Genomic DNA, 15114 nt, shown 5'->3' with positions numbered 1-15114 from the left:
CCTATTCCCCAAACCCCTCCAATCATTCATCCTCCCTATTCCCCAAACACATACCCTAGAAGGTCAGAGAGAGGCCCCAGATAAACTGTATAAAATCTTATAACATGTGAAAAACATAATTTTTTTATATCTTTCTTATTTGATTGAGTTTAGCGAGATCATTTATGTTCCTTTATTAGTGCAAGTAAAATCTAGAGGCACTTAAAAATTTCCCATATATTTCCATTCTACTGGGGATCTCTTTCAGAATCCCATCAGGTCCAGACACTTACTTATTTATGTTTACTCTGATTATACTAAAAGATTGATGGTGGAGATGGGGTGGGGATACGGGTTGAGGTGGGGAGATAGTATGCAACACTAGGTGCTTTCCATGATGTTTTAGATATTTGTTTCTGAAAAAAAAAGAGCTGAAGTGTATACTAGAGAAAAAAATTTCTCAAATGACTCAACACATACACTCACCAACGGAGAGGAAAAACGTCATTGTAGCATACACAGGCAGTGACTTAAAAGATATCCTCCATTCATTATTCTGCCTTTAATTTGCTGTGTGACCTTACACAAGTGACTTCAGCTCTCCGTCTCAGGTTTTCCTCATTATAAAAATGGCATATTACCGTCTGTTATGCTTAAGTTTTTGAGGGTCTTATTAGATTATGTTCATGAGAATATGTTGCTAATGTGATCCATTGATGGACGATACAGACTTTACCCTAGAATTAAGTGCTATTTATAGCATGATAGCTTTATAAGGTTACTTAAAAGCAGCTATGTCTCATTAGAGACCTAAAACCATAAATATCCTAGAGAAAATCCTAGGCAATACCATTCAAATTGTAGGCGTGAGCAAAGACTTCATGACTAAAACACCAAAAGCAATGGCAACAAAAGCCAAAATTGACAAATGGGATCTAATTAAACTAAAGAGCTTCTGCACAGCAAAAGAAACTATCATCAGAGTGAACAGACATCCTACAGAATGGGAAAAACATTTTTGCAAGCTATGCATCTGACAATGGTCTAATATCCAGACTCTACAAGGAACTTAAACAAATTTGCAAGAAAAAACAAACAACCCCATCAAATAGTGGGCAAAGGCTATGAACAGACACATCTCAAAAGAAGACATTTATGCAGCCAACAAACATGGAAAAAAACTCATCATCACTGGTCATTAGAGAAATGCAAATTAAAACCACAAGGAGATATCATCTCCTGCCAGTTAGAATGGCGATCATTAAAAAGTCTGGAAACAGCAGATGCTGGAGAGGATGTGGAGAAATAGGAAAGCTTTTACACTGCTAGTGGGAGTGTAAATTAGTTCAACCATTATGGAAGACAGTGTGGTGATTACTCAAGGATCTAGAAATAGAAATACCATTTGACCCAGCAATCCCATTACTGAGTATGTCCCAAAGGATTATAAATCATTCTCCTATAAAGACACATGCACATGTATGTTTTTTTGCAGCACTATTTACAATAGCAGTCTTCGAATCAACCAAAATGCCCATCATTGATAGACTGGATAAAGAAAATGTGGTTCATATACACTGTGGAATACCATGCAGCCATAAAAAGGACGAGTTAATGTCCTTTGCAGGAACATGGATGAAGCTGGAAACCATCATTCTCAGCAAACTAACACAGGAACAGAAAACCAAACACCACATGATCTCACTCATAAGTGGTTGTTGAACAATGGGAACACATGGACACAGCGAGGGGAATATCACACACGAGGGCCTGTTGGGTGTGGGGGATAAGGGAGGGATAGCATTAGGAGAAATACCTAATGTAGATGATAGGTTGATGGGTGCAGCAAACCACCATGGCACATGTATACCTATGTAATAAACCTGCATGTTCTGCAAATGTATCCCAAAACTTAAAGTATAATTTTTTAAAAAGTTCTTTTTTTTTTTTTTTTGAGACGGAGTTTCGCTCTTGTTACCCAGGCTGGAGTGCAATGGTGCGATCTCGGCTCACCGCAACCTCCGCCTCCTGGGTTCAGGCAATTCTCCTGCCTCAGCCCCCTGAGTAGCTGGGATTACAGGCACGCGCCACCATGCCCAGCTACTTTTTTTTTGTATTTTTAATAGAGACGGGGTTTCACCATGTTGACCAGGATGGTCTCGATCTCCTGACCTCGTGATCCACCCGCTTCGGCCTCCCAAAGTGCTGGGATTACAGGCTTGAGCCACCGTGCCCGGCCAAAAGTTCTTAATAATGTAGTTTAGGGACAGATGGCGATATAAAAATAACCAAGTTTACCAAAATTATGATTAAAATGCCACATTTCTCTGAACATTGTATCTGACCAAGAGGAGTGAAATTCAAGATTTTTATGTCCTCTTCCTCAGAACTAAAGAGTAACGAAAAATAACAGTATAAAAATCACATAAAAAGAAATCTGTTTCCTGATCATTTCATTTTGGTTAAACTAAAGCTTTAGCATAGGAATAGTTTGACTTCTACCTTAATAGACTGGTCATTAAAAACTCACAAAGCTGTGTTCTCTTTTCCCCTATGCTAGACAAAATAAGACTTTTTAAATTTTTTTATCTTCCACCATTTTTTTCTGTAAAATAAAAAAAATGCAACATTAGAAAAAGAAAGTTTATGTATTTTTTCTTCAAATATTAATGAGGACTCATATTTATTATGGATTCTCTGTTATGTACAGAAGGTATAAGTTGAAACATAATTTTTATCTTGCAATCACAACCTAGTGTCCCATAACTTGACAGCAGATTGACTCTATTACCAATAAATAGTGCTTTCAATAATAGAAAGTAGTAAATATTGTTAAACAAGGGACCAAGTTTTCTATTAAGATGCTTCTCATTTGTTAGATGGACAGTGTTATTTTCTTGAGCTAATTTAATATAAATGAACCCATATTTAAAATTAAAATGTATTCTTCTTACTTTAGCTCCCAATTGTTTTAAAGCATACTTCATTTTAATTTGCTTTATATTTGGCCCATGACTTCCTTATATATTTTTATTGCATCTTTGTTTACCTAGGCATTTCTAATTTTCTTTTTATCTGTCATCTGACATTTTCCTATTCACAAATTATGCTAACCTTTCAGTCAGAATTTCTCCTGCTTCAAGACTCCCTTTTCCTTAGCAACCTTTACGCTGAAGGCTATAAGCCTCCTCCAATTGGGCACAAGTGCTTTCTACTGTGTTATAGAGGCTGCATTTGCACTATTCTTCAAAGATTTGCAGACTTTTAGTCATTGTTTCCTGGATTACTTGCCTTCCTCTTTTGGAATTTATTCTCTCCTTTGACTGTAATGTATCTTCCAATATTCCCCTATGAAAAATCCATGAGAGATAAATGTTATGTGGCCATGCATGTTGAAAATCTTCATGATATTATTTTACTTGAGTGTGAGTTTTTCTGGGTATAAAATTTTAAAAGGATTCTACCTTTTTAATCTAGCATCTATTGGCTTTGATAAAATTTATCATTCCAGAATGATTTTGGTTTTTATACGTATTTTGTTTTATATAACTTTTTTCTTCTCTACAAGTTTTTAAGGCATTCTGTTTATCTTTAATGTTCTAAAATTTTGCCATAATATGTATATTCATGAATCCTTTTATTCTCATTGAGCAGAGTAATCATGGAGACCTTTTTGTTGCTGAACATGTCTTCTAACATCCCTTTTTTCATTTGTGGAACAAATAAACATCTATTTTTGGTGAAAAAAAGAAAAGTATATAGCTTCTCTAAGTTTTCAGTGGGACCTATTTGGCTGTCCCCTGTCTACATGCCATTGGGTATGAAATAATTTTCTAGTAGTGTATGGATTTAAGGGGATTTTGAAAATCTCATCAAAGTTGAGATAAGTATATTAAGAAATCACTTGAAATCTCTGTTCGGGGCTCTTACTTAGATTTTTTTATAACACAATAGAAAAAAATTTTCTCCTCATTGCACCCTTAGTTTCTCAGAAACTTTGCTTTTTTACATCATTCTCCCTCTGCTACAGGATTATTCCCGTCAGTCTTCAAGTATTTGGACATCTTAGAAAAGACCTTCATCCCACATTCTCCTCCAGTTAATGCTCACGTTCTCTGCTCTCCTTCAAAGCAAAATTGTTTGAACAAACTATAGACACACATTGCCTTCATTTTCCTCATCTCACAATACTACCAGTATCTGTAATTCTAAAACTTGTCTTCTAGGTCACCTCTGTCTGACTGATTCCAATGGTCACTTCTCTGTCCTCATCGAGTTTAATGCAGCAGTATTAAACACAGATGATTTCACCTTCTTTTTTGACATACTCTTTTTCTCTTGGCTGCTGTGACACCCATATTCTTGATTTTCTTTTTTATGTTTCTCTGGCTACTCCTCTGAGCCTCCTTATTAGGTTTCTCTACAGCAGGCGTCCCCAAACTTTTTACACAGGGGGCCAGTTCACTGTCCCTCAGACCATTGGAGGGCCGCCACATACTGTGCTCCTCTCACTGACCACCAATGAAAGAGGTGCCTCTTCCTGAAGTGTGGCGGGGGGGCGGGGGGGGGGGAGGCGGATAAATGGCCTCAGGGGGCCGTATGCGGCCCGAGGGCGGGAGTTTAGGGACGCCTGCTCTACAGAGAAGCAACTAAGAGCACAGTCTCTCTCAAGTCATGCTGTCCAATGGGGTAGCCACTAGTCACATTGTGCCTATTACACTTAAATTAATAAAATTAAATTAAATTAATAAAATTAGATATTTATTTAATAAAATTAAAAGTAATAATTCAGTCGCTCAGTCCCATTAGCCATATTTTAATTGTTCAACAACATGTGACTAGCAACACATTAGACAGCAACACAGAGAATATTTCCATCGTTGCAGAAACTTCCGTTACATGGTGTTGCTCAGATCAGACTTCTATCTGCCACTCCACAGCTGAATGACCTTAGGCAAGTCACTTAATCTCTCTTAACTTCAGTTTCCCTTTCTGTAAATAAGGCTAATAATATCTTTCTTACAGATTGTGGCTAAGATGTAATGAGCTCATATATGTACAGTGAGTGCCATATAGGAGTTTCCTGTTATTTTCCAATCTTTATGTGAATAATTTCCCATTACTTAGGCTAGGTTCTCTTCTCTTTTTACTTAACTCTTTCTCCCTAGCTAAATTCATCTTGGACAAGTCTCTTTACCTTTCTGTAAACTTATCATCCTCATCATAAGATGAAGGTAATGACAGCGCCTATTTCCCATTACTTTAAGTATCATCTATGCACTAAGAACTTCCAATTTCTAAACTCAAGGTCAGATACCTCAATGGGCTCCAGGCTGCTTGTTTGACATCTCTACTTAGATTTCTCACACAGGTATCTCCAAAACATATCTAAAACTGAGTTTTCTTCTCTTTTCCCAGTCCCAGCCACAGTTGCTTCTCCTCTACTCTTCCCCAATTTTGGACATCTCTTCCATACCCATATCACATCTATCACCTGTATAATTGATTACATATTTAAAATATATTTTGAAACAGTATACTTTCCCCAGCTCTATTGTCACTTTTGCTACTCTCATGTCTTTGCCTAGACTATGGCTCAGCATTCTGACTGGCCTCCTGCTTCCACTCTTGTCACCATCCCCATAGCCATTCTCTATAACACTGCCAGAGGAAATTTCCTAGAATAGAAATCATATCCTATCTCTCCCCTTCTTCAAACCCTGCAATGGTTTCTCATTACAGTTAGGATAAATTACAAAGCCCTTTAAATTCTGACTACGGCCTATATCTCTGAGATCATCTATTTACTCTTCCCATTACTGACTCTTCAGCAAAACTGGCCTTAGAGTAGTTCCCAAATACAACACGTGCTTTCCCACATTAGAACCTTTATAGCATTCTACCTCTTTTGTGTGGAACTCTCTTCTTTCTGTAGTTCACTTGGTTAAGCCTACCCACCCTTCAGGTTTTTTCTGAAATCTCACCTTCTTTGAGAGGCCTTCCCTAATTCTCCTCCAATTTAAGTCAGATGCTCCTCTAGAATTCTCTCACCAAACCTTGTCTCTTCCTTATATCATTTATCAACACTAATTAGGCACCATGAGGACATCTACCATTTTTATAACCACCGAAGTTCCTGTCCCTCATAGCACAGTGTCTGCCTGCGAGTCAGAAAACCTAGGGTGTGTGATCTTGGAAAGTCCTTTTCCAGGCCTCACATTTCCTGTCTTTACATTGAGGAGGTTGGATTCGATTTATTTGCTCAATAAGCCTCTGTTGAAGATGAAAAAGGACACACAAGGTATCTGCCAGCATGAAGCTTACATTGTAATAGGGAAAGGTAATCAAACAAGCAAATCTAATAACTATAGATTGTGATTAGTGCTACAAAAGACACCAAAAAGATGCTGTGATAGAAATGTATGATGGTGGGGAACTTTAAGGTGGTAACATTGAAGATAAAGGATAATAAAGAACAAGCCAAACTCAAATGATAGCTAAAATCTATTTTGTTTGGACGTTCTATGATTCTGCATAAAATATGCCACACATAGCTAAATATGCCAAGCAGCATAAAGGAGGAAGCTGCCTCATTAAAACTGGCAACAAGGGCTTTGTGCTCACAGTGCAGAGATATGAGAGTCTTATTCTTCCTCTTAGGATAATATTAGTAGATGAAATCAACCTCACAGAATTGTTTTAAGAAACCAATATGGTAATGAATTTAAAGTTCATAGCACAATCACCATAATGAACGTATACAACATTTTTAAGACCTGCAAATTCTGGATTGTAGTTATTTATGTTGGAGAGACACAGAGATGTAATTGGGCAGGAGATACAGAGATTCAAACATATTGGTACGGTTTTATTTTCTATGCTGGAATTCAAATCTCAGCTCTGACTCTCTACCAGCTGAGTGAGTGAAATTAGGCAAGCTACGTAACTTTAAGTAGCTATTTAATCAGTAATAGGTATATGGATATTCACTGTATTACCTCATATCCTTTAAAACATTTGAAGTATTGCATAATAATTCTAAAATTTAATTAATATGATGCCTATGCAAGCATTCAATAAATGATAGCTATTACTGTTACATAATGATTACAGCACCTAAGTAATGGTTGAAAGCTAGGGCAAAGGAGACTCCCAGGCTTGGATTTAAATCCTGGTTCTGCCAATTACAAGCTCTGTTCCCTTGGGCAAGTTAATAAACACCTTCTCAAGAATTTTGCTCCTTCAGTTATTCTCTACCTTCCTGTCATCAAGGGTTAAGTAAAATAATGGATGGAATATAGTAAATTGTCAAAGACATATTACTTATTATTAACATGATTTTTATTCTCCTCAATCCCATGCACAGAAAAAAGAAAAAGAGGAGAAAATGAATGGGAAGGATAAAGTGGGTCTCCCATTCTCTGTCCCCTCCCTTTCTATTTGCTAAAGGAAGATGGCATATGCTGAAAACTGTTCTCTCCAAGAGAAGCCGGATGAGGTCCTTAGATGGCAAGCCTGCCTGGGAGTTGGAGATGATCTGCTAGAAAGAGCTTTGACTACAAGCTAAAACACAATAAGGCAAATCTCAGGGACAGTCTAATCAGGGCCTGAAAACAAAGTAGACTTAGAATAAATGGATAAAAGTTAAGAATTTTTTTAAGAATTGTAGTCGTACATTACATATTTTTACCTTTTAAAGTTGCTGGAGTTGAAATATTATTTGAAATCAGCAATAAAAATGACATGCTATTTAATCCTTTTCATAATTATTAAAATGCATCTTAAAAGAAGATGCCAAAGTAGAAAAAATTAGAATGCTGACTATCCCCAAAACCGAGAATTCTATGGGCTATCAGGCAAACTCATACTACGGTTTGGAGAATAATTTAGTACAGTCTCTTTAGGGTGCATTTAATTCATCAATGACTTCTGAAAATTTAAAGTAACCATTAACCCAATCATTCCAGTCCTAGGAGTTTGTCCTACAGATAAACTAGTATGCTAAGACATATACATAAAGTTATTCTCTGAAATATGTTTTGGAAAAGCCAAAAACTGGAACCAACCTAAATGTGCATAAAGAAGTGATTAATAATTATATGATTCAATCATTCAACAAATATTCAGTACTATTTGGAACTGTTTAAGCAAGCACTGGAGAGACAGCAGTAAACAACACAGGCAAAAATTTGTGCCCTCACAGAGAATGTTATTATGGTATCCCTACAACAGAAAAATATGGCACACCTAAAATGTTGAAGGAAGATCTATAAACATTGATAGCTTTTCAAGAGATATGAATAAGTACAAAACCCATGGTGCAGAACAGTGTAGCTAGATAGCTAGTTCGAGAATTATATAACATAATCTCAATTAGAAAAAAATATTTTATATTTATTAAAAACTCTGAAGAATATAAAAGGAACTTAATGTTCACTCTGGGGAATGAGATTGAGGCCAGAAAAACAAAAACAAAAACTTATTTTAAGTTTAAAACCTTTATATATGTATTGTTTTATTTTGTCACTTACATGAATTATTTTTATTAAAAATAATGATCTGAAATATACTTTTGATTTGGCATTTTTCTGGTTATCCATTGCTGTATGACAAACTACTTAAGAGCACAGAAGCTTAAAAAAAATACATTAGATCTCATGGTTCTGTGGATCACAATTTGTTCAGAGCTCAGGTGGACAATTCTTCTACTTCAAATGACATTAACTGGTGTCATTCAGTGATACTCAGTTAACCAGTATGAAGGGTTCAGAACAACTTCGCTCGCACGCCTAGTGCCTTGGTAGGAATAGCTGTACTAGCTGAACTTTTCGGTCTTTAAGTATCTCTTGGAATTACCATGTGGTCTCTCCAGGATAGTCAAACTTATATGATGACTCAGAGCTCCAAGAAACCAAGATGAAAACTGCAAGTTATTTAGAGCATAGGCCTTGAATAAGCTTCATGTCACTTCTGTCATACTCTATTTATCTTCTATAATGAATCTAATTAGAGTATTATACTTAAGAAAATCTAATTAGATTTAATTAGATTAACTTAAAGCAGCTACAGACCAGTGAAGATTTGGGAAATAGTAATTGGAGATAGACTCAGCTTCTCTATGGGAACAGTATCAAGAAATTTGTGGCTATATTTAATCCAATGCAGGCATCAAGATCAGTGCCTTAATATAAGTTATATTTTTGATCATTCATATTAGGACTAAAAAGTAGTGTGGATTGTTTAGGATAACTTGAATGAAAACCTAGAAAAAGATGGGTTGAAGACATGAGTGTGATCTGTTCATACTGGAAGCTGCAAAAGCCTATCAGAGTATCAGAATGATAAATCCTTTTTACTTACTCTAACGGTTGATAATGTCTTCCTCTATTCTCCTCCCTATCTTCTTCATCTCTCTGAACCATATCAGCGTGAAAAGTTTGTTCCTTGGTAGGGACCATGTCTTTTTTTTTTTTTTTTTTTTTTTTTTTTGGCTGCGTATCTCCCTTCCCAAGTAGCTGGGACTACAGGTGCATAACATCATGTCCAGCTCATTATTTTTATATTTTGTAAAGCGAAGCTTTTACCATGTTTCCTAGGCTGGTCTGGAACTCCTGGGCTGAAGTGATCCACCCATCTCAGCATCCAAAAGTGCTGGGATTACAAGCATGAGCCACTGTACCCAGCCCAGAGCTACCCATTTATGAACTAAGTCCTTAAGTGTTGATTAGGGCAGAAAACAAGGTTGGTAAACTCCATGCAAATCACATATCCAACTTTTTACTTTGCTATTTTACCTTAATCAAAGTAGAATCATAACTCATTCCGTAAAGCCAATATTGCCTTAATACCAAAAGTCAATAAATACATCACAAGAAAAGAAATACACAGGTTAATATTCCTAATAAATATACATACCAAAACCCCTAGCAAAATGGTAGAAAACTAAATCCAGCAACATACAGAATGCACTATACACCATGACCAACTGTGATTTATCCAAGAAATTTGAGGTTGGTTTAACATGTGAAAGTCAATCAATGTAATATACCATACTGAAAAGATAAAAGACAAAAATTACATGATCATCTCAGTAAATGAAGAAAGAGCATTTGATTAAATCCAACACCCTATCATTATGAACACAATCAGCAACCTAGTAATAGAAGCGAACTTCTTCAATCTAATAAAGTTCATCCATCTATGAACAAAACATAGCTAACATCAATGCTTAATGATTAAAAAAAAAAACCTGGATATTTTACCACTAACATCAGTGATAAGAATCTCTATTCTCACAAGTTCTATTCAACATTGTCCTGGAAGTTCTTACAAGGGCAATTATGCAAGGCAAACAAGCAAAAGACATCTAGCTTGGAAAGGAAGAAGTAAAACTGTCTTTATTCTCAGATAACATGATGTTGTATATAGAAAATTTTAAGGAATACACTTAAAAATTATTAGAATTAATAAAGGAGTTTAGCAAGGTTGCAGAATACAAGGCCAACATGCAAAAATCATTTATACATATACTTCTCAATTTACAGTGGGGTTACATCCCAAAAAACTCATCATAACTTGAAAATATTGTAAGTCAAAAATGCATTTAATATGCCTAACTTACTGAATGGAATAGCTTCACCCAGCCTACCCTAAAGGTACTCAGAACACTTATAGGGTTACAGTTCAGCAAAACTGTCTGGCAACACAGTATGCTGTAGGGTATGGGTTTTTGAAGTACAGTTTCTACTAAATGTATATCAGTTTTTCAACTTTTGCAAAGTTGAAAATTCATAAGTCAAACCATAGTAGGTTGAGGGACCATCTGTATTTCTGTATAATAAAAATAAGGAATCTTAAAATAAAATAAAAGTATAAAACAGTTCTGTGTTAATAGGCTTGCTTTATTTATTTAAAAAGATTAAAATCCTTATGAATAAAATTAGCTAAATAAGTGAAAATGTTCTACACTGAAAATGACAAAACATCATTCAAAGAAACTGAAAGTTACCTAATTAAATGAAAAGTCGTCTCATATGAATGGATTGGAAAACTTCATATTATTAAGGTAGCAATATTCCCCAAACTAATCTACAGATTCAACAAAATTCCTATCAAAGAATCAGCTTGCTTTTGTGTAGAAACTGGCAAGATAAATCTAAAATTTACATGGAAATGCAAAATAATCAGAATAGTCAAAACAGTATTAAAAGAGAAGGAAGCCTCATATTTCTGAGTTCAGAACTTACTACAAAGCCATGATAATTAAGATACTGTCATACTGGCATAGGAATACACATATATATCAATGGAATAGAATGAAGAATCTAGATATAAACCCTTACATTTATGGACAATTGATTTTCAACAAGGCTACCAAGACCATTTAATGAGGGAAAATAATAGGCTTTTAAAGAAATGGTGCTATAACAACTGGATATTCACATGCAAAAGAATGAATATATACTTATACCTCATACCACTTTCAAAATTAACTCAAAACAGAACAAAGACCCAACGATAAGAGCTAAAATTATAAAACTCTTAGAGAAAAACCTAGTGGTAAATCTTTGTGACTTTGGACTTATCAATGTATTCTTAGATATGACACCTAAAACATATGCATAAAAAAAAGAAAAAAATAGATAAATTAGATTCCATCAAAATTACTTTTGTACTTCAAAGAATGTCATCAAGAAAGTGAAAAGACAACCTATGGAATGTGACAAAATATTTAAAAATTGTATATCTGAAAAGGGGCTTACAATAATACATAAAATACTCTTACAGCTCAACAACAATGACAACACCAATAACAAATAACCCAGTTAAAAATAAGCAAAAGATGCCCAGGTGCAGTAGCTCGTGCCTGTAATCTCGGTACTTTGGGAGACAAAGTTGGGCGGATCACCTGAGGTCAGCAGTTTGAGCCATGGTGGAAACCCCCCCACACACACCCTGTCTCTACTAAAAATACAATTAGTTGGGCTTGGTGGCACAGGCCTGTAGTCCCAACTACTCAGGAGGCAAAGTCAGGAGAATTGCTTGAACTTGAGAGGTAGAGGTTGTGGTGACCTGAGATCACACCACTGCACTCCAGCCTGGGTGATAGAAGGAGGCTCCATCCCATCCATCCCTCCCCCCAAAAAAGTTCTGGAATTGGATAGTAGTGATAGTTATACAACATTGTGACTACACTAAAACCCACTAATTATACACATTAACAAGGTACATTTTATGGTATGTGAATTATATATCAACAAAACCGTCCTTTTCAAAAAGTAGAATCAGTCCCACAACCAAGTAGGAAAATGTGCTCAATCTTTAGCTTTTACCCCAGCTAGCAGGACTAGTGGCTTGCTTCCCTTTCTTCAGCAACTACGTCAAGTATTTACTCATTTCTTTATCTATGGCAGAAATATTAAATTTACCAGTCAACCTTGCCCTGAGTGAAGAATGCTGAACATCTGAGCATCCACACTTGTTACATCATCCCTCATGTTACGTTTTCACAGGTAACAACTTTCTCAAAAATAAGTCAAGCAAGACTCAAAAAATAATCTGAGGCAACAGAGAGAAAGGGAAGTATTAGAGTACAAGCTATATGTGGTTGGACGGCCTTGTTGTTCCCAAATCCTTTTGTAAAATGGAGAATACCCAAAGAAATCTAGACATTCCCTCTCCTACTCTCTTTCATCATGATAGGGTGGGGGAATATTTTTGAAATCTTCCAATTAGAGTCTAATCTATTATTAACTCACAGTAGTGAAACTGAGCCATTCTCGATGAGAATTGGCAACCAGAGAATGGTTCTGGGCTACTTCTGTCATCTACTCTAATATTTAACAGCTCTTGCTGTTAGAAACAATTTTGAATATTTATCTAGTTTCCTCATGCTTCAGGTAAACTAAATAACTTCATGTTATATGTTCAGTGAAGACTGACAAGAGATACTACTGATTTACATTTGGAAAATGGTGCCTAGAAGGAAACACTAATAGGAACTAGGATTTATTCAGAAGATGGCAGATCATTAGTCTCCAAGCATTTTAAATCCCTCTGAAGATAGGGTTTCCTTAAACTGGTCAAAGGTCTATGGGCAAAAGTGCATAAATGGTATGGAGAGATAGTTAAAGAAGAGAAATTTATATCCAACTCTTGTGAGTTAAGCCGCCACTTCCCATAAGCTAACACAGTAAGAGAGATTCAGACAAGTACCACTAGCAGAGTCCCCTCCAAGTGACAAAGCACTTTGGAAAACAGATTTCCCATGAACAATCATTGCCATCTGCCCAGGCCACCTTACCTAACTGAAATTGATTGGAGACATTCCCACATGTTTGCATTATCTCCGGGCTATTCCATCCTAAAGGGTATAAGGCACAGCCTGAGCTTATCAGCAGCCCTAGAAAGAAAGCACATACACAGGTAGAAAAAATGTAACATCTTCTGTCACCCCGACATTCCCTTTGGATTAGCTCAGCTCAAATTCTGTCTCCTCAACTGAGCTTACACTTCCCCTTTTACCCTAAATTTCTGAAAGTACCAACTCAACATGATTTTTCTTTTTTTTCTTTTTTGGTTATGCCACAGGGAGTGGGGTGTAATAGGTAGCAGAGGGGACAACTCATAAACTTTAAAAAGCTGAAAAATGAGACAGGCCAATGTACTTTTTACAGCCAAAATACTTTTGTCAATGACTTACAAGCCTAGGCTGGCTTTCCCAACCTCTTTTGCCTGGTCTGGTTTACAGAGAATAACAATGTAAACATTACCTCTCTTTCCCAAAATCTAGCTGTTTCGAAACATCAGGTAGATCCCTACTACCTGAAAATATGTAACGATTTCTGTAACTTGAAGTCAGCTGCTGGACCAAAGAGCGGGGAACCACATTCCTCTCCCGACAAATTATTCCAGCTTTATACCAAGCATTCCTCCCTTCTTTGGTTTCAATATACTTTGCACCATGACCCCTTACCCTAAATAAAAGGATTAAGCCCCTTTTGTTTGGGTCATTTAGGCATTACGGGGAAATTCTGTTGTACCTTAGTGATAATCTTATTCTTCCAAGCAGAGATACAAATCTGGGTCTGCTTGCCAACACTGCCTTCTAAGGGCAACTAAGTCGCTCGCAACTTTTTCTTGCTGCATAGGTTTTCACATTTAATAACCTGTGGCTCTTACCCTGCCTCTGGACACAAGTACTAACATCTCACAACCAAAACAAATTCATTGGCTGGCCGGTGATGGGTGACATTGTAGCCTGGCATGAAGAGATAAGCTAGACTAGATTCTTGTTTCTAGAATTTTTAATTGAGAAACATAAAGGTGACTGGTCTGAAGGTAGTGAGTTATCTCAATAGATTGTTCACTGTCAGTTACAGATTGAACTTCTTGTTCTACTTTTCCCCTTCTTAGTACTGCGCTTGACTGCTCTGTTTCAAAACGGAGGGAAAATGATCATAAAGATGCTGAGCTAGTTAACAGATAATGCAGAAGTTGAAAATACCCCCTACAACACCAGAATGTAGAATCAAGTCTGTGTCAAGCTAAAGCCAAGTTCAATTCAAAGTTAAGAGTAGATATCAATTCTGGATAAGCTGAGCAAACTCTCTGGTAGAAGGAGAGAATAGAGGAGAATAGTGGCATGAAGCAGACATGCCATGAGAAAAACTCCATACTGTCAATGAAACAGCTAGAACAAAGAGAAGCCAGGACGTCCTGATGGCTTTCCAATTCTACTTTCCTTATAATAAATTCCCCTTTAACTGAGGGAACTCAAGTGAATTTCTGCTACTTGTAACCAAAAGAGCTTACTTACAAGCATGCCATACTTAGGTGCCACACTAATGGTCATGGAAGGGACACCTGCCATGAATCTGGATGCAGAAAGTAACATATAGCTCAGAACCGTCACTAAGCAGCTGCTTGATCAATAGTGAATGAATAGCATATTTATCAGTTCCAGAGCTCTGGGACTCAACTGGACAGTGAAAAGCAAGCTGCTTTACGGACTGCCAGTTTCATCTTCACTTCTTTTTCCTCACTGAAGAAGAGTCCATATATACTCTAAGAAACTCATGTTGCCGTCAGATGAATCCTTTTGGAAGACCTCCAAGCTTGGCCGCCCCATGGCAA

General features: G+C 36.5%; 1 protein-coding gene across 1 annotated transcript in view; it reads right to left on the bottom strand.

The window, feature by feature from the left end:
* Positions 1-15114, bottom strand: part of LHFPL1 (LHFPL tetraspan subfamily member 1) — a 46994-nt gene that overhangs the window by 14424 nt on the left and 17456 nt on the right. The window contains exon 3 of the mRNA XM_003935839.4: positions 13283-13381. Coding sequence (XP_003935888.3) covers positions 13283-13381 — 99 coding nt within the window. The remainder of the gene's footprint in view (positions 1-13282; positions 13382-15114) is intronic.

This window comes from Saimiri boliviensis, chromosome X, assembly GCF_048565385.1.
Source record: "Saimiri boliviensis isolate mSaiBol1 chromosome X, mSaiBol1.pri, whole genome shotgun sequence".
In the NCBI taxonomy this organism is placed as follows: Eukaryota; Metazoa; Chordata; class Mammalia; order Primates; family Cebidae; genus Saimiri; species Saimiri boliviensis.
This window is presented reverse-complemented; position numbering and strand designations above follow the sequence as displayed.